This window comes from Artemia franciscana, chromosome 9, assembly GCF_032884065.1.
Source record: "Artemia franciscana chromosome 9, ASM3288406v1, whole genome shotgun sequence".
Taxonomy (NCBI): Eukaryota; Metazoa; Arthropoda; class Branchiopoda; order Anostraca; family Artemiidae; genus Artemia; species Artemia franciscana.
Genome location: NC_088871.1, coordinates 8,713,228 through 8,737,790, shown reverse-complemented (window position 1 = coordinate 8,737,790; position 24,563 = coordinate 8,713,228). Strand labels below are relative to the sequence as shown.

General features: G+C 35.4%; 1 protein-coding gene across 1 annotated transcript in view; it reads left to right on the top strand.

Moving 5' to 3' along the window:
• Positions 1-2,471: 2,471 nt before the first annotated feature.
• The window catches only part of LOC136030959 (integrin alpha-4-like), a 122,084-nt gene continuing 99,992 nt past the window's right edge, over positions 2,472-24,563 (top strand). Inside the window, exons 1-3 of the mRNA XM_065710102.1 lie at positions 2,472-2,764; positions 4,605-4,732; positions 18,638-18,771. Coding sequence (XP_065566174.1) covers positions 2,583-2,764; positions 4,605-4,732; positions 18,638-18,771 — 444 coding nt within the window. The 5' untranslated portion in view covers positions 2,472-2,582. The remainder of the gene's footprint in view (positions 2,765-4,604; positions 4,733-18,637; positions 18,772-24,563) is intronic.

Below are 24,563 nucleotides of genomic sequence, written 5' to 3'. Positions count from 1 at the left end.
ATTTTATTTAATTCAACCAGAACTGACTAAAAGAATGAAGTGAGATGATAAATTCAGAAGGTAATGGGCTTAAAAGCATCAATAATTATGTTTTAGGATCCCTAGTTGCAAAAGAAATAATACCGAACGGTGGCAGTACGTGCTCTTTTTAAGTGACTGAAAAATTGGAGGGCAACTAGGCCCCCTCCCACGCCATTTGCTCCGAAAATCATCCGATAAAATTTTGACATAGTTTTTTGTTCAGCACAGTTAAAAGAGCCATTAACTATGTCTTTGGAGATGAAATGACCCCCTAAAGCCCATAGGGAAAGGTTTTAAGTTTAAAAATTTGCCCATTGTTTTATTTGTTATTGGGAAGTATGCATATACTTTTTGTGTGGGTAAGGGATGACAAATTTTTTGCTGGGAGAATTATCCTTGGAGAGGGTTCCAGAGGGAAAACCCTTTCAGGGTGTAATTTTACACTGGGTGAATTTCCGTAATTCCTAAACGAAATTTCTTTATATGTCTGGCTTTCTCTTTACCGATTCGATTTTACGCGTGGTGATGTTAAGGGTCATTGTCCTGGGGTAAATTTTCACCAGAACTGAAATGTCCAGCGGACATTTCTATGGAGAGGGAGATTTTTTGGTAGAAGTGGAGCCAGGTATCCTGGCGCTATTTAAAAAAAATCAGAAATTAAGCCAAAAATGAGTTTTCTCAACTGTGACTAAGAAGCAACATTAAAACTTCAAACGAACAAAAATTATTACGTAGAAATGGGGGGATTGCTCCCTCCTCAACAACTTGCTCTCTACTCTATATTTATAATTTTGTCCCAGGTCTTTAAAAATGGCTCCAGAAACACAAGGGTCTGTAGTATGAACAGCGATGTGTTAAGGAGGTGGAATAATCCCCTCATATACGTAGTAATTTCTGTTTGTTTTAATTTTCAATGTCGCTCCTTATTTTCAGTAGAAAAAACTTGTTTTCGTTTTCCCTTTTTATTCAATGAAAGTTAGGGACTACAAAAAGCATAGCCTATAAAAATGAAAAAAGCAAGTAATTACGAAAACTACACAAAACAATAGCCTACTTACAAAAACTAAGATATAAACCTCCAGCACTTAGTTAAGTTAAGCAATGCCGAAGCGCTGGATTGATATTTTTTAACAATATCGACAGTTATGAACTCTTGCAATGCAGCATAAGTTGACAGCATATTTTTACCAAAATTGCCCCTTATTAAGTTTTTCTCCTTGTGTTTTCCATAATTATCCGAACTTTCTTGTGCATTAGTAACTGCACTAAGTACTGATAAACAAATTCATATTTAGGATCACCATAAAAAGCTGATTCTTTGATTGAATCTTATCAATATTTAGGCTTTTATACTTTCGTTATCGACAAGAATCTTTATTTACTTACTGTTGTTGCTCCAACCAAATTGTATAGAAAAATTGTTTGTGGAAACCTGGAAAGGGCTCACTCAGTCACGAATTAGAACTTATACTTTCTTTATTAACGGTCAAAATTTATTGGCAGAAAGCCAACAATAGGGCAATACACGTTTTTTTCCATGGTTTTTCCTTATTCTGCTCTCTTTCCTTTGGTTTCCTTATAATTACTTTATTGTTCCAAATTTCTAAAAGGAGGGGCATGGCAACCCTGCCCTCGCTACCGGTGCCGCTGCCTCGCTGCCATACTGAACTAGTTCAGTATGGTTACCCCTGGGAATAAAAAAACAACACACATCCGTGATCTTACTTCTGGTAAAAATGCAGAATTGCACATTTTTGTATATAAGAGCTTGACACCTCTACAGTAAGGGTCTATGATATGTTGAATCTGATGGCGTGATTTTTATTAAGATCACTTGACGTCTTGGGGGTTATTTCCCTCTTTTTCAAAAAGTAGGGAAATTTTCTAAGGCTCTTAACTGCGCTCGTAACATTAAACTTACTATAGAGTCGCATCACTCCTTACTTACAGTTGCTTACCACGAACTGTTTGACCTAACCTTGAAAAAAAAAGCTACACCCTCTGACGCCGTTAGGCGGCATTATGTTTGTTTGCAATTTTTCGCTAATTTTTCATTTAGTGAACCTCTCTATAAAATCTGTGTTTGTTTACCGTATATGGAAATCTTTTTCATTAAAATTTGAAATTCCGAGCTTTTTCCAAATTATTGAAGATACACACGGCTTTTTAATAATTCACTTGACCAATTCAAAAATCAGGTTGCATTTTCACCGTCCTTGGTACTATAATATATTTTTGTCATTCTTGACGAATCGTTACAGAAATCGGACATTGGAAACTTACCTTGAACGGTAAGTTACGTCGAAAGGAAAGTTACCTTAAAATGGCATCGGAAATGCCATTTTAATTTCAGCGCAAGAATATAAATTTTTTCATAGATATACTTGGACAAAGAAAATAGACCTTATCTTCTAGCCTTCGTAGCTTTCAAATACTTACGTTATTGATTATGATAAGACAAATAGTCACACAGGAAGCGACAACCTACGCTAGAAGGAAAAATCTACAAAACAGTGTAAACCGTAAAAACGTGATGAGTTAGAGCCGTGAAAGCCATAAAAATGTTAAAAGTGATTGTGTTTTTTGTGATACTTTGTGATATTATTATTTGCTTCAATATTGACATAGTCCATCCGATAATATATGATGATCCAAGTCGAAGTGTTAACGTGGGAAGTAATTCCCATTTCGGGTATAGTGTCAAGTATTTACCTCAAATGAACACTGAATCTAATGAGTTTATGTAAGTTAATTTAATTGATTTAATAAACCCTCTCTCCACTTGAATTTTGTCTGACTAGTGAAGAAGTAACGAAAATGCATGTAAACAAATTTTGATTGCGTTTTCGAAAGTTTTTTGCTTGTAAAAAAACTCTAGAAAAAATACCCTCGCCCCCAACAGAAATCTGAGATACACCTTTGTAGCCCTGTCACAACTGGTAACTTTTGTAGTTTTCTTCACAGAATTTACTTCTTTCTGCTGTTCCAAAACTCCCTCTTCCTCAAATCCTGCATGAGCGCCAGGTTTTTATTTATAAATTGTTCGATAATTAGTAAAGCAATAATTTAACGTAGGTTATTTGATTTAATAACAAAAGAATGATTTTTCTTAGGCAGTGAAGTAGTGCTACCTGTGTGAAGAGTGAAGCTGTTTTATGCACTATTGTTTTTTCCCCAGGCCACTTCGCATGGAAGGGATAGTTATAGAAACTTTGAAGAGGTCTTACGTAAAAGGCCATTTGAAATTCTAGTGCCCTTTTTAAGAGTTGAGAGTGTTTGGGGGGTAACCAACCCTGCTCTCGTGCCATTTTTGGCTCCCACTTTTGTCCGAAGACATACATCAATTTTTTTCTTTTTTATTCAAAATAATCGAGAGGTTCAACAAATATGCCTCTGGGTATAACATGAACCTCCTAGCCAATGGTGTAAGGGCCTTAAATTTGTGCAAGTTGCCCAGTTTTTAAATATATGCCTAGGTTGTATCATGGTTAAAAGGTGCATATTTGATGCTGGATATTCAATTGGCTCAAAACTTTGAGAAATAGTTCTTTGACCAAGAAACCCGTACATTTTTTTCAAAAAACTTAGTATCAGCTACATGATAATTTGCGCCTGGGGTCCACCATACATCATATATATATATATATATATATATATATATATATATATATATATATATATATATATATATATATATATATATTATATGCTTGTATATATATATATATATATATATATATATATATATATATATATATATATATATATATATATATATATATATATATATATATATGCGTATATATATATATATATATATATATATATATATATATATATATATATATATATATATATATATATATATATATATATATATATATATATATATATATATATATATATATATATATATATATATATATATATATATATATATATATATATATATATATATATATATATATATATATATATATATATATATATATATATATATATATTTATATATATATGTATATATATATATATATATATATATATATATATATATATATATATATATATATATATATATATATATATATATATATATATACATATATATATACATATATGTATATATATATATATATATATATATATATATATATATATATATATATATATATATTTATATATATATGTATATATATATATATATACATATATATATATATATACATATATATATACATATATGTATATATATATATATATATATGTATATATATATATATATATATATATATATATATATATAATATATATATATATATATATATATATATATATATATATATATATATATATATATATATATATATATATATATATATATATATATATATATATATATATATATATATATATATATATATATATATATATATATATATATATATATATATATATATATATATATATATATATATATATGCTTGGGTAACAAATAGTACCTTATACTTATGTGAAAAAGAAATGTCTTGTATATATTCTTGAGGTATTTAGAAATCGCATCTCTCTATGATTTAATTTTTCAGGTTTCTAGTGTCAGCCCCTGCAGCTAATTCTACGTTTCCAAGCATATCTGCTAATGAGCCTGGTGTTGTTTACAAATGCACTTTTGGTGCCCTAGGTGGAGATTCCTGCAGCCCCCTTCTGATTGGGAGTAAGTAGGCAGAATCAAAGAGGGAGAGAGAGAGAGAGAGAGAGAGAGAGAGAGAGAGAGAGAGAGAGAGAGAGAGAGAGAGAGAGAGAGAGAGAGAGAGAGAGAGAGAGAGAGAGATGGAGGAAGAGAGATTACTTCTTTATCATTTCATTGTAAAAAGTGTGCTTTATTTTCATTGGTTTTCCTCTGTGACATATTTTTGTAAGCCTACCACGTTATTCCTTAAATTGTATAGATAAGAAAACAAGTTTTTTTAAATGAAAGGAAGGAGCAACATTAAAACTTAAAACGAACAGAAATTACACCGTATATGAAAGGGCCTTTTCCTCCTTAACGCCTCGCTCTTTACGCTAAAGTTTGACTCTTTCTCTTAACTCTATTTTTAAAACAGTAAGAAACTTTAGCGTAAAGAGCGGGGCGTTAAGGAGGAAAAGCCCCTTTCATATACGGAGTAATTTCTGTTCGTTTTAAGTTTTAATGTTGCTTCTTACTTTCATTTAAAAAAACTTGTTTTTTATTTAATTTCTGGACGTCTTTGAATTAATGCATGTTTTGATCTTGGCTCTCCGCGCATAAACAATTAAAACGAAATTTGCATATTAATTAATTGCAATTACTCGGAAGATTTTGAGAAAAAAGGAGCGAGGGAGGAGGCATAGTTGCCCTCCAAGTTTTTGACTACTTAAAAAAGCAACTAGAATTCTTCTTTACAAACGTTTTCATTGGTAAAAAATATACGTAACTTACGAATTAACTTACTTAACGAACTTCTATATTCGTATGTATTTTTTTTGCGCATATGAGGGGGTTCAACCTTCGTCGCTCTTTAACACTAAAGCTTAGATTTTGTCCCAATTCCTTAAGAATCACCTCTGAATCACAAAGCCCGTAGAATAAATAGTTGAAATTACTAAAAATACTTTAGCGTAAAGAGTGAGGTATAACGAGGGGATAAACCCCTTATATGCTTAATAATTTTTTTTCGTTTTAAGTTTTAATGCTGCTCCTTACTTTCAGTACAAAAAACTTTTCATATTTATTTTTTCATTGTTTTTTTCAAATAATGCTAGAAAATCCTGCGCCCCTTCATTGAAATTCTCTTCCCCCAAGAGAAGTTTCTCCATGTAAATATCCTCCCACGTAACCCCCTCCCCCTCACCTCTCCCTCCTAAACAAAAAAAATCCCCCTGAAAACGTCTGTACACTTTCTAGTAACCATTGCTATATGTAAACACAGGTCAAAGTTTGCATCTTGCAGCCCCTCCCACGGGGACTGCGGGAGAGTAAGTCATCCCCAAAGACATAGCTATTCGGTTTTTCGACTATGATAAATAAAAAGGCTACCTCAGAATTTTGATCCGCTGACTTTTGGGAAAAAATTAGCGTGGGAGGGGGCCTAGGTGCCCTCCAATTTTTTGGTTACTTAAAAGGGCTTACTTAGAATTTTTAATTTCCGTTAGAATGAGCCCTCTCGCGACATTCTAGGACTACTCAGTCGATACGATCACCCCTGGAAAAAAAACAACAAAAAAACAAATAAACACGCATCCGTGATCTGTCTTCTGGCAAAAAATGCGAAATTCCACATTTTTGTAGATAGGAGCTTGAAACTTGAAACTGAAACTCTGATACGCTGAATCTGATGGTGTGATTTTCGTTAAGATGGTATGACTTTTAGGGGGTGTTTCCCCCTATTTTCTAAAATGAGGCAAATTTTCTCAGGCTCGTAACTTTTGATGGGTATAACTGATCTTGATAAAACCTATATATTCAAAATCAGCATTAAAATGCGATTTAATGTAATTATTGGTATCAAAATTCAATTTTTAGAGTTTCGGTTACTATTGAGCTGGGTCGCTCCTTACTACAGTTCGTTACCACGAACTGTATGATTCCTTGCCATTCCATTTTCAGTAGAGAAAAAACAGCCCTACCTTTAGTATAGGCAACACTCTAGCGTTGCCTATAGTTATGGGTTATAAGCCTTCAATGCATCATTTATTATGTTTTCCCCAGAGCCACTTCATATTGAAGAGTTAGTCACATAAACATCGAAGGGGCTATGGAAAACATTCAGTTTGAAATAAAAAACTTCTAGTGCCCTCTTTAAGAGGCAAAGTGATCAGTTCCCCCTCCCTTCTCCTTTTTAGCTGCCCTTTCCTAAAACGCATCTGATCAAAATTTTGAGATAGCCATTGTGTTTAGGATATTTTAATGGTTAAACAACTATGCCTCTGGTAATGAAATCACCCTCACCCTCTGGGGCCAGGAGTGTTGCCGGTTGTTTACATATAGGTCTGGTTTTCTAGGAAAGGAGGGTATGCTGGATCCTACTTTTCCAAAATAGCTGTATGGTAGTTATCAGAAGGGCATACCAGCAATATATAAGGAATGGCTGATGGTTAGATTGAAATTTTCCGGGCATGTTAAGGCGGATGTTAGAAAGTGACTGGTGGTCACAGCCATATTTTCAGGATAATCAAAAGGCCAATAACTATGACTCCAGGGAATAAATGACTTCCCGCAGCCCTCGGGGCAAGCGTTGTAAACTATGTAGTTTGTCCACTGCTTACATATAGGTGGGAAATTCCCGATATAAGGTGGACCTATTAGTGGGAAATCAGGGAATGTTTGATCCGGGCTCGGTCTAAAAAGGCTAAGGACATTAAGGTGAAACTTCAAGGAATGTTGAGGGGGATGTTGAAATAATTCAAAAGACGCTATGTGTGTTCAGATTATTAAAAGAGCGTAACTGCAATATTTAAAGAACGACTGAGGGCATTAAGTTGAAACCTTCGGGGTATTTTTGGAGGATGTTGAAAAGTGATCACAGGACGCCCAGCCCCCTTCAACTGCCTATTTTGTTGCCCTCTTCCATACATATACAATCGAAACTTAGAGATAGCCATTTTACCCAAAATAGTCCCATGATCAATTAACTATGCCTCCAGGGATGAATTGACCCCTCAAAGCCTCTGGGGCAAGGGCTGTAACCTATGCAAGCTGTAGGTTGTTTATATGCAGGATTGTTTTTAGGGAAATAAAATATGTTCATGCAGGTTATCAAAGGGACATATCTGCAATATCTTAGGAACAGCTGAGGGTATGAATTTGAAACTTTCAGGGCATGCTGAGGGGATGTTGAAGAGTCATTGGAGGACAATTTTAAGGTAACCATTTTTCAGAATAGTTAAAAGGTCCAAAAACTGTGTTTCCAAGGATGTTATTACCTCACGTAGCCCTCGAGGCAAGGCCTATAAATTTTAGAACCCTTGTCCCAAATTAAAAAAATGGATATACGATTTGGATGTTGTAAGTTAATTGGAGGGTAACCGGCCCTGTACCCACCAAACTTTTAAGGTGCCCCCCCCCAAAAAAGAAATAACTGATAAATGGTAAAAAAGGTATCTTGTTCAGAATTGTCAAAAGGTCCAATAGCTATGCCTCTGGTAATCACATGACCCCCAAAATCCCCTAGACAAGGGTTGTGATTTATGCAATTTGCGTATTCTTCATGTATTAAGTTTATTATTGGGAAATTTGGGAATGTTTGATTATGGGTGGTTCTGTGAAGGCTAATTACTACTTGTGATTGCGACTACCTTTGACTGCAACTGTGACTGCAACAACTTAAAACTAAGACTGACGTTGAGACTACTTTTGACTTTGACTTTAACTGCTTGCGACAGCGACTACTTGCGACTGTTACTGCTTGTGACTGTAGCTAGCTACGACTACCACTACTTGTGACTGCAACTGTTTGCGACTATGACTACAGCTACCTAAATCTGCAATTACTTCTGACTGCGACTTGTTGAAGCTGTGAATATGACAGAAGTCTATAAACAACAACCAAATAAAACATCTCAGTTTCCTTGCTAACCTCTAATATCAAACTCTCAAATATTATTCCTCTATCAACCCTTAAATTGTCTCTTTCTACAACTAAAAAGTCTTTTCTAATGTAAGCACCCAGTCCACCATGCTGACGAGTCTCCCTTTTCTTAAGACACAATCGATTATTACCTATTTCCAATAAACTAGAATTATGATTCTGTAACCAAGTTTCAGTTAGAGCTAATATCTGAATTCCAGGAAATATACATAGTACATTTAAATATGTTACACTGCTTTGTAGTCCCTGACGATTCAAATGGAAAATTGTTAAAGAACCATTAGGCATCAAATCAGAAATATCAAATGGGCTAATATAACATACTGTTTTTTTTATTTACTTTCCTCTATAACAAAATCATCAATCCCTCTACTTTCATCTATTAGCTCCGAATGAGCCAAATTAAGGAACTATTCTCAAGTGGTTGCAATCTATCAAAATCTACAAACATATTCAAAATCACTTAAATGATACTGATCAAGTGAAAAAATGTCATCGTAACTAGCCAATTAAATAAAAAAAAATTTTCTTTTAACTGCAAGTAAGGAGCGACATTAAAACTTAAAACAAACAGAAATTATTCCGAATGTGAAAGGGGCTGTCCCCTCCTTAACGTCCTGCTCTTTACGCTAAAGTTTTACTCTTTCTCACAACTCTACTTTTTAAAACAATAAAAAACTTTAGGGTAACGAGCGGCGCGTTGAAGAGGAGACATCCCCTTTCATATACGGAATAATTTCTGTTCGTTTTAAGTTTTAATGTTGCTGCTTACTTGCACTTAAAAAAAAGAATGTTTTTCATTTAATTTCTGAACGCTTTTGAATTAATGCTTATTTCGGTGTTGGCTCACCACACATGAATAATTAAAACCAAATTTGTATAATAATTTATTTTTTTTAGCTAAATGGCTTTCTCATAGTTTTGATTGGATGATTTTGATAAAAAAAGGGGTGGAGGAGGAGGCCTAGTTGCCCTCCGATTTTTGGCTACTTAAAAAGGAAACTAGAAGTTTTTATTTTTTACGAACGTAACATTAGTAATAAATATATATAACTTACGAATTAACTTACGTAACGAAGTTCTATATTTGTACATTTTTATTACGTATATTATGGGGGTTTGCCCCCTCTTCAATACCTCGCTCTTTGCACTAAAGCTTGTCCCAATTCCATAAGAATGACCCTTGAATCACAAAGGCCGTAGAATAAATAGTTCACTATTTATTCTAAAATTACTAAAATTACTTTAACATAAAGAGCAAGGTATTGAGGTGGAGAAGAACTCCCTTATATACGTAATAATTTCTATTCGTTAAAATTTTAAATGCTGCTCCTTACTTCCAGTTGAAAAAGCTTTTTTTTTTATTTATTTTTCATTGTTTTTTTTTAAATAATGGTAGAAAATCCTGCGCCCCCTTCATGGAAATTCTATTCCTTCATGATAAATTCCCCCTTGGAAAGATCCTTTCAGGTAGCTCCCTCCCCCATATATTTTTCGATTATACTGAACAATAAGGCTATCTCATAATTTTGATCCGGTGACTTTGGGAAAAATATGAGCGTGGGAGGGGTCGATTAAAAAGGGCACTGGAACTTTTAATTTCGTTAGAATGAGCCCTCTCGTCGCATTATAGGACCACTGGGTAGATACAATTACCCCTGGAAAGAAAAACAACAAAAAACAAATAAACATGCGTGATCTGTCTTCTGGCAAAAACACACAATTCCACAATTTTATAGACAGGAGCTTGAAACTTATACAGTAGGGTTCTCTGATACGCCGAATTTCATGATGGGATTCTCGTTAAGATTCTATCAATTTTGGGGTGTGTTTCCCCCTATTTTCTAAAAAAAAGGCAAATTCTTTTGGCTCTTAACTTTTGATAGGTAAGACTAAACTTGGTGAAACTCATATATTTATAATCAGCATGAAAATACGATTCTTTTGATGTAACTATTGGTATCAAAATTCCGTTTATTAGAGTTACGGTTACTATTGAGCCGGGTCGCTCCTTACTACAGTTCTTTACCACGAACTGTTTGATTTTATTCAGTGAATCCCGGTACGAATGCAAATTAAAAAAGCCTTTGGTAACTTCCTTCAAAAAACGAATAAATATAGCCAACAATAATATGACTGAAATAACTATCCTTAACAAAACAATAGGCGAATTAAAAGAAAATAGAATAAGAAAATAGACAAACAGAAAAAAAAATATAAGTTAAGCTTTTCCTCAGCAATATCGGCCAAGGATGTAATGAATCTCAAACTAGCATAATTCTCAATATTTATTTCCTGGACACTTACACAGTACACATACACAAACACACCACATACTCACACTAAAAGGGAAAAGGGGAAAAAAGGGAAATTATGTAGATTTCTGGTTAACATAAATTAATCTTGTCAACAAAAACAATATATACAAATATACACTGAAAAGAAAAAATATAAACAAAGGGAATAAAAGCATCTGCATGGACATACTACATAATTACAATTTCATCGTAGAACACCGCCAAAAGATATTGGCTTGCTTAATGCGGGACTTCATTGATCACATTTATACACAGCTTTCACTCCATTTATTTTTCGATACGTATAACTGACGGAACAGATTTGGAAACCCAGGACGATATACCTAGTGGAGTCAAAGTATCTTTCATTGCAAATAACTTCTTCGACCAACACGAATAGAAATAGATAGATTTTCATTCAAATGATTGTTAATGTGATTAGCTACTGACTTGCTTTTCAGCCTTTTATATCTTTTTAATATGTTCACCTTAGCATCAGATGACCGAACATTCACCTTAAAAAATTGTTTCTCCTTCTTTACCATCACAATAGAGAACTCCGATAGTTCAGACATCTGCAGACCGTCCTCACATTTTTTTTCAAAAATGACTTAAGCTTTATTTTGGCTTTCACGCCGAACATTCCACACAATAAGGTCGCTGTAATTAGCTAGACATTCAAGAGACATAAGGCGGTTTGATAAAATAGAGATAAAATCTCTGAAGAAACGAGCCTCTTCCGAGACAACACAGAGAGATGTTTCTTGAGTTAATCAACTTCACTTTTCACACTAGTAACTTCAGCATCAACAATTAACTTATGTGTTTAAATGTGTATGTCCAGATTCCACTGTATAAATACGGCATTCCAAAGGTTTAAATCTACCATCAATTGACTCCAAAATCTTTTAAGGATTTTTTTTTTTACAATGTCCAACATCTGAGTGAAATTATCAGCCAAAGATTTTGAAGATAACTCATCATTAGCTTTCGAAAACACTGGATTTAAACCACTTGGTGCATCCAAAATTTCAAACATGGAGTGGTTTGATGTGCCATCGACAATTTTTTTTCTTTTCTGCTTCTTTCTCTTCCCCATATTTATATAAAAATATAATAAACGATCTTACCGAAAAGAGCATAAGATTATCATCCAGGCCAGTGCCTACGTTCAATACATTAGTCCCCAATCAAGGGCACGGCTAACACCACTATTTAGGAACAAAGCTAGGTCCAGGAACTCAGAAACAATAGGCCACAGACTGAGTAAATGTTACATATAAGTCTTTGGGACCCTTCAATGTTGCTTGTATTCACCGTGGAGCCCTCCATTTTCTGGAAGAAAGATTAGCAAACAATGATAATTCAAATGAATTGTTTTGCCTTTTTTAGGATGTCACTTGCTCTCTGAAGAGTTTCATTAATGCATTCGAAACTTGAAATCGTGTTCTGCTCTAGCTTCATTCAACGTAAGCGATGATCAAATCATAAATAGTCGGAACATATTTAGCTTTAAAGTAGCTGGACAAATTTATCACCAAATCAGTTTAGCGACACATCCGTCACAAACTTACTGAAGGTGATATTGAGCCACCTTCATGTGGCCAAATGTACTTTTAAGACCCCAATGAAGCAGTTGTGGAACGCCTTGCACATCCTTTAAATTATGTGATTTCTCGTAATCTTTTGAATCTCTTGGAAGAAATATTGAGAGACCCGAACGACTATGCCAGAGGTTACGACAAAATGCGAGAAGTGGAGGATGATGCAAATCAACTTGCTGCTTCATTGGGACATCAACCTCCAAACGTACCTCTCATTGTCAGATGGTGTAGATTTTAGACAGTTCAACTCTCTTGCATGTAATGAAGTTAGCGCTGTGCTTACTCTTAATGCAGACCAACCGGAGTTTTCCACCAAATGAAATGGTTGTAAAACAACGTGGCAAAAATCATGTCATTTAAAAAATACCGACCATCGCGTGGAGCCCTTTACCTACCCAATGTTTTATCCAGCTGGAACTTCAGGATGGTCAAGGGGTATTCTACTTAAAACACTTTATGTAAGTCGTCCACGTATAACATGGCTTGAATTAGCGAGGCATCCTATCGCTTTTAGACCTGAACATGAGAAAGGCCTTTCGCATGTTTTTATTTCTGGAATAAGCGGAAAGTTATTGACACCCTTGCTATCCATATCGTACGCTTTTCTCAAAGTCTGCTAGACGTCCCCTCAGAAAATCCCCCCAGAAAATGTCACTCCTATATTACATCTGGATGATTTTTGGACGTTATTTGGAAGGGAAATTGAAATTTCTAACGATTTCGTTCAAAACTGGCAAAAGGTCTAGTAATGTTGGCTCCCTTCCTATGAATAGACCTAGTTCATAAATAAAACAATCAAAAATGCCGAAACTTCTGCATATTTTACATAATCCTCCAAAAATTACGAGAATAGATTGATATGTGCTTGAGCTATTCCAGAAACTAGCTACCGAAAGAAAGTGGGGCTGCTAAGGAAATCCCCCGAAAGACAAAAGAAAGCTCCTGAATATTTCATATAATCCTCCAAAAATTAAGAGAATAGATTGATATGTGCTTGAGCTGCTCCAGAAACTAGCTACTGAAAGAAAGTGGGGCTGCTAAGGAAATCCCCCGAAAGACAAAAGAAAGCTCCTGAAACGGGATAGAAAGCCACGCGCCCTTTAACTAAGAAATACCAATAATATGAAAAAGATGAACCTAAAAGCCTTCAGAAATTGAGTGATAGGTAATGACTGTCAAAAAACCCATGTTATCGTAAAGTGTAAATCACAAGTTGTGTAATGGTATGCCGAACAACTTTGTAGAAATGCTAAATTGATATTCCCGTTAAAATAGAAAGCTGAACTCTCAAAATTGATTTATTACGACATCTCGTAAAGATGGTTAAATTCAAGAAAATGTATAACATACTAAACGTGCTCAGACATGATTTGCTGGAATTCTAAAAATAGCACATCTGAAACCGAATGTGTTTTCACATTCGTTGTGGGGGTTTCTCCCAGGGAGAAAATGAAATAGTACCACATCTTGCAAAATATAATAACATAGTTTCCATGTAATTTCGTTTTGTGGGGAGTCTGAATGATACGCAGGTGATTCTAGAACTAGATTAATGGTCAGATATCGTCTAGACTTTGCCTCTCTGGACCGCATGTCTTTACAAGACAAAGGGTGTGAGAAATAGTCTACACAATGTCACGCTATTGCAATGTCGTACGAAATGCCCTATGGTCCAAGTCAATATCCCAGTATTCCCCTATCCCTTCTTTTCGAAAATTACCCCATATCCCCTTTCATCATATGCCTCCTATCCCTTATCACCAGAAGTAACCCCATATTCCTTGTCGTCTTATGTCCCCTATTCCTTATCGTCGGATCTACCTACCAAAAAGCAATCGCACCACGTTCTCCATATGATTTGCGACAGAAAAAAAGGAATGGGAGGCTCTCCATAGGATTTGTCGTCGCTACCATTGATGGGAATCCTACTGCTGACAAACGTACTTTGCCTTAGAGTTTTAAACCGATTAAGCATAAGATCATCACGTCCAATAGGAATTTCAATACGATTCTTTATCAGGAACTGATTTTCTAAATGTCTTCCCAATGCATTATTTGAATCACTATCCACCACGGATTCTAATCACCATCAGACATACCAACAGACACGACGAAAAAATACAACAAAAATAATATTAATAATAAAGCGATAGTAAAACACACACACACACACACCCACGCAGAAAATGATACTAAGGGTGTGGGTACACAAAAATAATCAAAAACATTGCATCTATTATAATTAGCAAACAGCCACTTAATTAACATTTCATAATGTGCCAGCAAGTAACGTCACTCTTATGGGGCTTATCCTGGTGCATGAAAATGGCACATAATCACCCTCCTGGTGCATAAAAATATGCCAACGATCTAACTAAATATTTTTATATCATAACATCCACGTGCACCGTCTAGGATTGACTTGTTCCTTTGTGTCAGGGATTCGTAACAAAAATTCCTGATTCAGCTGGCTTTGACTTAGCTCTAAATACACTATTAGCAATTTCTTTTTATCCGCAAACTTTTACAAAAACAGGTGCCACAGTGTTAATAGAATGGCTTGGGGCAGTGGAGCTCATAGGTCTAAATCTGATAGCTTTTAATACTTCAAACTGAGTTATAGTTGAGCTGAGTTATAGTTGAGCTATAGTTGAGTTATAGTATAGCAAACTGAGGAATCGTTTAGCACACTAATTTTCTCCGTCACTTTTTTCTGAGTGTCCTACATCAGATTCACTTTAAATTCTTCTATTTCTGCTTGGGTAAAGTTAAGCTGATTACGAATAGTTGAAGCGTCTGAGCCTACCGAAACTGCGGTTCCTTCTGTATTTCCATTTCCTCATTGCCCTTTTTAATAATCTAAATGTAAATACGTGGATTATTATCATATTCATGGAAAGCATTCATGTTCACCTAGTCAGAATGACAACTCTTACACACTACACCTAGGAAACGGCAATGTCAAAGTCACAAATAAAAGAGTTTAAAGAGTCAAAAAATAAAGAGGGTTGAGCAATCCCTCTGTTACATATTTATTCTCGTATTCTGCTCTCATTCATATGTGATCTTTTGAACATCCGATAAGATTCTTTATTAGAAAAATTCTCCTATGAGCAATATTACCTATAAATTACTGTTGAATTAAAATCTTAGTTCATGAAGTGTTCCAAACCTTGATTTTAAATTGAACAATATGTTATACAATGATTATATTGAACGCAATCAGAGACAGTGCCCAGGTTACCTTAGGCAGCTTAAAATTTTCAATTAGAATCCGATCTTTAATTCTTTGGCCAAAAATCTGAAAAGCAAAGAAAAAATCAGTATATTAACTAATAATATAACTTTGGCAATTAAAAAGAACGGAAATTAATTTAAAAAACTACTTCCTCCCTCTCCTTATCGTAAAATTTTTGAACTGCTTTCCTGCTGTCACTAGATGATTGTCTTGGCCCTATACTTGAGTCACTACAGTCAACATTAACCCCTGACATCACATATGCTCTAGTCCAGAAATTGGACACTGAAATCCTCGATACAGCTAATGAAATCTTAGGTCACAAACATAAAACAGAGAAGTCTTGGATCAAAGATGAAGTCGTCGATCTTTGGGACCAAAAACGACAGGTTTGGAACAAGGAGGACCGGAGAAGCAGGGACATGTATAAGTGGATACAACGGATCCGGACAGCCCTCATAAACTATATGAACAACTAAATTAACAGAACAGTCAACGAAATCTCTGCGAAAAGAAAAATCCCCGCCGCCACTAATGTCCAGGACAAAAGTGGTAGGCTCCGGAATGACAGCGAGGGTATTAAAGAACGATGAAGAAGCCAATTCAAAGATAACTTGAATCCACCACTTACCTGCAACCCTAAGATGCTATCAGTATCCCAAACCTGAAAGCGACCCCAACCCTCCACAATAAAGTGAGGTAAAAGAGGTCAAGTGTGGTCAAGAACAATAACGCTGCCGACCTTGATGGTATCTCCACCGACGTGCTCAAAGTTGGGTGCCCTTTGCTAGAGGATATACTTTATAAAGTAGCTTGTTTCAGTGTGGTCAACTGGCCGTTTCCCAAAAAGAAGTCGAAGACGATCATTGCTACTCCACAATAAAAGACCTAAAAATGGCTGTGAAAACTATTGGCCTATGATTCTTACATGCCACCCAGCAAGTCATAACAGTGATTCTTCTAACCAGGCTCAGAGCCATGGCAAACCATATCATCAGCGATTTTCAGGCTGGTTTCCACCCTGGACGATTTATCATTGTTCATATTTTATTAGTAGGGCAACTCGTAGAAAAGTACTTTAAAATTGTCAAAGAAATCCTCCAGCTATTCTTCGATCCAGCATGGGGATATAGACTGTGGTATATACTGGCCAGCTGTGATGTTCCTGAAAATGCATTCAATAGGATCAAAAACATGTACCACAACTACCCTAGCTGCTTTCGGACCCTGGAAGGCCAAACAGAAGAGTCTGCAACAACCTGAAGCGTTCTGTAAAGTTGCATTCTTTCTCCAAAAAATTTCAAGCTCAAACTGTCTCTGATTGAGCCCAACGTAGGAGTAAGCGGTGTTATTATCAACACCCTAGATTATGCCGTCGACCTCAACAATCTAGAAAAAACTGAGTCCAGCCTACAGGCTTAAGCCTCTTAGCCTGAATTTGCATCAAATAGCTTTGGCATGGGAATAAACCCAAAAGAAAACAAAAGTTATGCACACGACAAAAGAACTGAACTCCCCACCTTGTTCCTGTAGTTTCAACTAGCGAAGAAGTTGAGCCAGTAACCCAATTAGTGCACGCAGGGAGCCTACTATTATCAGACAGCGTCTTTTCGGATAACCTAAAACCAAGATTTGCCTTAGAGGGTGAACTTCAAGACGACCCCCCCTTAAAACTTAAAGACGACCCTTTCTTTAAAAATAAGCACCTGCCACTGTAATTTAAGTTCAGACTTTTTGATCCGTTAATCGACCATGTGGTCACGTACGCTTGTGAAACGTGGACACTAAAAGTCGATGACGAATGCAGAATTTCTGCTTTCGAGACCAAATGTCTCAGTCGCATAGCTGATGTTACGTTTCATGACAGAATCCCAAACAGATCAATTTGAAAGCAAATGAAGCAGGAAACTTCTATACCCCAGAAATTGCAATAATAGCAACACAAGTGGCTGGGTTACATACATGGAACGGAAATATCGTGGCTGCTAAAAGTTACATTTGAAGGAAGGGTCCACGGTAGTCGCCCACCTTGAAGACCTACAAAGAGATTGCGAAACAACTTCGGAGACGACCTCTTATGCCTTCTCAAACAAGCTCACGATCGAGCATCATATAAAGAACTGGTCACTGGATATATGAGGGAGAGGGCCTTAACGCGACCCATGAGGAAATCTGGGACACAAATCAAGCCATTTTACGGAAAGCTATTTTCCGTTGATAATAAAATAATCTGTGAATAGCTTAGCCATGGGTACAGCTAGGCATTTTTAAAGGGGAGTATCTCTTATAAACATATTGTACATGTATATTTTTATAAACTGCCTTACCAGGGCCTATTAAACTTGAATAATTTCTTGTAATAACTTACCTTTATTATAGGATTTGAGGATGACTCGAAGGGGGGGGGGGAGAAGGTGATAAATTTTACAATTTAATTACTGTTCCCTGTGCCCTCCCCCTCGAGCCCCTTCCATATTTTATACGCAGAGCATCCTCTAATTATGAAATTTGCACACTTGTAGCAAAAGTGGGCATTGTGCCATCGGCTTAAAGTGAAGTAATAGTAAAAACAGCGAAGATGAAAAAATCAATTAATGTTTTTTTGGTATTTATAATTAATTCTATGTTTTTTTACATATATTTTTACATATTTTACACCATTTTTTTTTTCAAGTGGTGAACTTGATTCTGGTCTCTGAGTACTTTCCTCACTTTTTAGTTGTTACCGTAGATTTAAATGTTTTCGTTCTGTCAGTTTGGCAAATGGAGCTCCCCTAGTGTATTCTTATCTCTGAGCAACAGGAGACAATCTTGGATTCTATTTTAATTTGTCTATTAGCATTTTTTTTTTTTTTACCACTTATCTTATAGATCCAAAAACTGGACAAATGGTGAGTTACCCAACCGATAGTGGGAGTGCATACAGCATGGTCACTGACATTTTGGAAAATTCTTGGCTAGGAGGTACCCTAGAAACTGCTGGATCTGGTGATAGCAGAGTCTTGGTAAAAGTCAATGTCCTTTATTATTAAATGTTTCTATGGCTTTTATGATTTTCAGGTTTTTTTTCTAGGGTTAAATGTTAAATATTTTTATAAAGTATTTTAAATATTTATTATTAGTGTAATTATTGATTGCTGCTCTGCTTGGCAATAAGGAACCCGGGAAGGTTGGGTGAAAAGCATTCTACTTGTCCCTGTAAAAAAGACCCAGCAACTGAAATATCGATTTGACGCCCTATGCGCTAGAAATGGTTCAGAAGGATTTTTATCATTTATCCTTTCTTAAATAATTTATTGTTGGAATTATTTTGTTAACCACATAATAAAGTGAAAGAAGGATTTTTTTTTTAAATGCCTGTAGGACACTCATCAAATTTTTATTTTTTATTAACACTTTTTATTTCTTTTTTTCTAAAAAAGCTGTCAGATGTTACTGATACATCTTGTTTGTCATAAAATAGAAAAACATAACGAGTTTTTCAACTGGAAGTAAGAAGCAACATCAAAACCTAAAACAAACAGAAATTAGGCTGTATATGAGGGGGCTGCCCCTTATCAATCCCTCGATCTTGACATTAAAGTTTTTAGTACTTTAAACAGGTAAAGTTTAAGCGTTAAAAGCACGGTTTTGAGGAGAAATTTGAAGTTTTCAAACTTCCAGTTACGCTTCACATAAACATAGAAGAAAGACTGGGAAGGGGCTAAAATTGAATCGCTAATCTACCAAATTTTCTAATAATATTTTGGACTATGACTGTACTATGGGTGCTGCAGGGTGGTAGCTCCCCTCTTGTTGCAGAAAAATTTTAAGTGCAATATAAAAGATTGAATTCATATGGTTACCTTTAAAAAGGTGGAAGGGGTGGAAAAGCCATCGTGAGCACTACCAGGTATTTACAACTGGAGGAGCGTGCTACTAGAACCTTTGTATTTACCAAGATTCAAATGGAAATATTCCTCATTTTAGTATTTTTGTGCATTTTATAATGTCTTCTTAAAGAATATTAAAACATGTTGTTCTCCATAAAAAAAAAGAAACTAAATAACCATGTTAACCGATATCATAGGCAGTGTAGAAGTACTGAGTAAGTAAAGAGCGATGTGGGTATAATGAGTTTTTTTTCCTGACCAAGGCACTTCGTATAGAAGGATAGTAAGTATAGAAGGATTTGTCACCAAAACTTTGAAAAGAACTCATTCATTTGGAAGTTGAAAGTTCTAGTGCCTTTTTTAAGAGTCAAAAGGGATCGGAGAGCAACCAATCTCCCCCCTTACTCCTTTCATTTCCCTAAACACTTCCAATCTCCATAATTATGTCTTTGGGAATGATGACCCCCCCCAGGAAGATTCAGGACAAGAGCTATAAGTTATACTAATTGCCTATTATTTACATATAAGGTTTTTATTTAAGAGGGGATCGTATAAACTTCGGAGGGAGCTCATTTGATCGGAAATCAGGAGCTCTAGTGCCTTTTTTGAGTGTCAAAAGTGATAGAAGGGCAACTTGCTCCCTCCTGGCATCCTCTCTTCCCCAGTTGTATCTGATCAAAAGTGTGAGGTAGCCATTTTGATCAAAATAGTCCAAAGATCATATAACAATACTTCCAGGATGACACAACCCCCCAGAGCCCGAAGAAGTCACTTTGATATTTTAATAACCCCACTCCCACCAGCCCACTTCTGATTCTCCTCTATAGTAGCTGATGCACAGTTGTTTACCCTCCTGCATAATTTTATGCAGCCTCAAAGGGACCAATTCATTTAAACGAATGCTTAAAATAATTTTCTGTGATAACTGCTTATTTTGTATGTGCATCTTTAGGAGCGATTGTACCGTGGTGTAGCATTATGGCCTCTAAAACAGGAAAGCTCAATGTATAGTTTTTGAAAATTTTAAATCGATTGGCTAACTCAAATTTTCAATGAGGGTATTTCGGATCTCCGTAATAGTTTTGCGCCACAAGATGACTGAAAACACCGCTATTAATGGCGAAATCTCCTTTATTGCTTAAAAAGAACTCCAGGACTTGCAGTTTCAGTTCAAATGGGCCTTCTCTCGATGTTCTTCGATGATTGGTTTGAAAAAATCAACACTAAAGAAGAAAAAAACAACATCGAGCAAATACGTATCTCTAATCCTCCTTCTCGGTGAAAATACGAAGTCTCACATTTTAATAGGTAGAGGTTTGAAATATCTGTAGAAAGATTCCCTGACATACTCTATCTCATAGTGCAACCCTCATTAAAATAGGTTTCTACCCCCTTTTCAGAAATTAAACAAATTTAAACCTTCCTTTATGCTGCTGCAATTTTTTTTTAAGTTTCAGTTACTTTTAGCAAAGTCACTCCTTACTTTCAGTTCCTTGAACTGTGTAATTAGAAAGTTTGAAGAAGAAAAATAAACTTCAAACTTCTTTATTGAGGAAATAACAATGGGCTTGACAACTTGTGTTATGCAATTTTTGCGTTTGATCCTTTTCTGTTTTGCTCTTCTCTTAATTTCTAATTGCTGTTTTAAATCTTGGGTACTTGTGTCTTGTAGCCGCAACATTCAAGTTATGTCTAGAAGGGAAGTTTGGTTAATGCTAATGAAATAAAACGAAATATGATGAAAATATAATACTTTATCAACAAAATTATGAAAACTACAACTTAGAAATATGCGCCCAGAACGCAGAAATGTCATTAAGAATCGCGTTGAAATTAGCTCTGCCTTCTGTCGTTACTGCTATCCCCGGCATGTACTCTGCTAGATACATTCACGCCCTGTTTGGTTTTGGGCAACACATCCTTATCCTGGAAAAGTTTAATTGCCTCTTCAGTCCTTGAGTCAGCCCCTTCAGTCCTTGGCAAATCCCAAATTGCCATTGTAACATCCATGGTCAGACGCTGTTTTCTATGAACACAGATCGCAAACTAAATGGATTTCACCCCATTGTCTGAAAACCCGGTTATTTTATTAACATTAACCAAACTTCACTTCTTGACAGAACTTGAGTGTGGTGGCTATGAGACACAAGTACCAAATCTTGTTTCCATTCGAGGTTCAAAAATGGCGCAAAACAAAACATTTTTTGTAGTTCACTCAATCCCTTTGAAAAGATCAATTAAGCCTCCTTTAAGCTCTAACTGCTTTATTAATTTTTCTGTATTGAAAATTTTTAGTTTTTTTTTGCATCAAATCCCCATCAAATGTCCCATCAAATCTCTTTTAAAATTTGTTAGACACCAGATGTTTTCCTGCATATATGCGAATCAAATTTCAAATAATCGGGACGGTGGAAATACACCTCCTTATAAAACTAAATAAAAACAAGTTTTTTTAACTGAAAGTAAGGAGCGACATTAAAACTTAAAACGAACAGAAATTACTTCGTATATAAAAGGGGCTGCCTCCTCACCAACGCCCCGCTCTTTACGCTAAAGTTTGACTCTTTCTCTCAACTCTTCTTTTTAAAACAGTAAAAAATTTTAGCGTAAAGAGCGGGGCGTTGGTGAGGAAGCAGCCCCTTTCATATACGAAGTAATTTCTGTTCGTTTTAAGTTTTAATGTCGCTCCTTACTTTCAGTTAAAAAAACTTGTTTTTTTATTTAATTTCCGAACCTTTTTGAATCAATGCATGTTTTGATTTTGGCTCTCCGCAGAGGAATAATTAAAACGAAATTTGCATCTTTATTTTTTTTGGCTAAATGGCTGTCTCATAATTTTGACCGAATGATTTTGAGAAGAAAGAGCAGGGGAGGAAGCCTAGTTGCCCTCCGATTTTTTGGCCAATTAAAAAGGCAACTAGAACTTTTAATTTTTTACGAATCTTTTTATTAGTAAAAGTTAGCTTACGTAAAGAAGTTTTGTATTCTCATGTTTTTATTACATATATGAGGGGGTTCGCCCCCTCGTCAGTACCTCGCTCTTTACACTAAAGCTTAAATTTTGTCCCAATTCATTAAGAATGGCCCCTGAATCACAAAAGCCGTAGAATAAATAGTTGAAATTACTAAAAATACTTTAGCGTAAAGAGCGGGATATTAGGAGGAGGTGAGCCCCTCATATGGGTAATAATTTCTGTTCGTTTTAAGTTTTAATGCTGCTCCTTACTTCCAGCTGAAAAAAAACTTTTTCATATTTATTTTTTCTTTGTTTTTTTTTAAATAATGCTAGTAAATCCTGCGCTCCCTTCATGGAAATTTTCTTCCACCATGACAAATTCCTCGATGGAAAGTTCCCCCAGCCTATCCCCCTCTTCTCAACCTGTCCCCCCAACCAAAAAAATCCTCCTGAAAATGCCTGCACACTTCCCAATAAGCATTACTATATGTAAGCACTGGTCAAAGTTTGTAACTTGTAGCCCCTTCCACTGGGACTGTGGGGGAATAAGTCGTCCCCAAAGACATTTTTTCGACTACGCTGAATAAAATGGCTATCTCAGAATTTTGATCCTTTGACTTTGGGAAAATGATTAGCGTGGGAGGGGGCCTAGTTGCCCTCCAACTTTTTTGGTCACTTAAAAAGGGCACTAGAACTTTTCATTTCCGTTAGAATGAGCCCTCTCGCAACATTCTAGGACAACTGGGTCGATACGATCACGCCTAGGGAAAAAAACATACAAACAAACAAATAAACACGCATCATACAAAATTCCACATTTTTATAGATAGGAGCTTGAAACTTCTACAGTAGAGTACTCTGATACGCTGAATCTGATAGTGTGATTTTCGTTAAGATTCTATGGCTTTTAGGGGGTGTTTCCCCCTATTTTCTAAAATAACGCAAATTTTCTCAGGCTCTCAACTTTTGATGGGTAAGACTAAACTTGATGAAACTCGTATATTTCAAATCAGCATTAAAATGCAATTCTTTTGATGTAGCCATTGGTATCAAAAATTTTTTAGAGTTTTGGTTACTATTGAGCCGGGTCGCTCTTTACTTCGTTCGTTGCCACGAACTGTTTGAAAATCTGAAATCGACGATATGCGAATTTTAAGCTGACGACGGTAATATACAAGAGTAGATGACAAAATGAGAATCGTGAGGTTTTGCACATAGAGGGTACAACAGCCTATCCTTGCGTAGCAGGGATAACCTCAAAAATTAAAATGTTACCATTTTTTTTTCTTTAACTGTAATTCTGAAAAAAAAGAATTGTGTAAAAGAAAGAAGTAAGGGCCTAAAAAAGATATACTACATTACAATGATCTGTAACATAGGAACGTCGCTTTTGTTTTCTTTTTAACTTCATTACTAAGAGAGTACCAGCAAAATAACTTCATATGTAACACAGGAACTTCGCTTTTGTTTTCTTTTTAATTTCATTGCTAAGAGAGCACCAGCAAAATAACTTCATATGTAACACAGGAACGTCACTTTTGTTTTCTTTTTAACTTCATTGCTAAGAGAGCACCAGCAAAATAACTTCATATGTAACACAGGAACGTCGCTTTTGTTTTCTTTTTAACTTCATTGCTAAGAGAGCACTAGCAAAATAATTTCATATGTAACACAGGAACTTCGCTTTTGTTTTCTTTTTAACTTCATTGCTAAGAGAGCACCAGCAAAATAACTTCATATGTAACACAGGAACTTCGCTTTTGTTTTCTTTTTAACCTCATTGCTAAGAGAGCACCAGCAAAATAACTTCATATGTAACATAGGAACGTCGCTTTTCTTTTCTTTTTAACTTCATTACTAATAGAGCACCAACAAAATAACTTCATCAATTGATTAATTATGAAAGTTCGACCCGAATAAAAACCTAAATAGATTTACCGTTTTTGGTCATTTGCAGATGGTACAACAT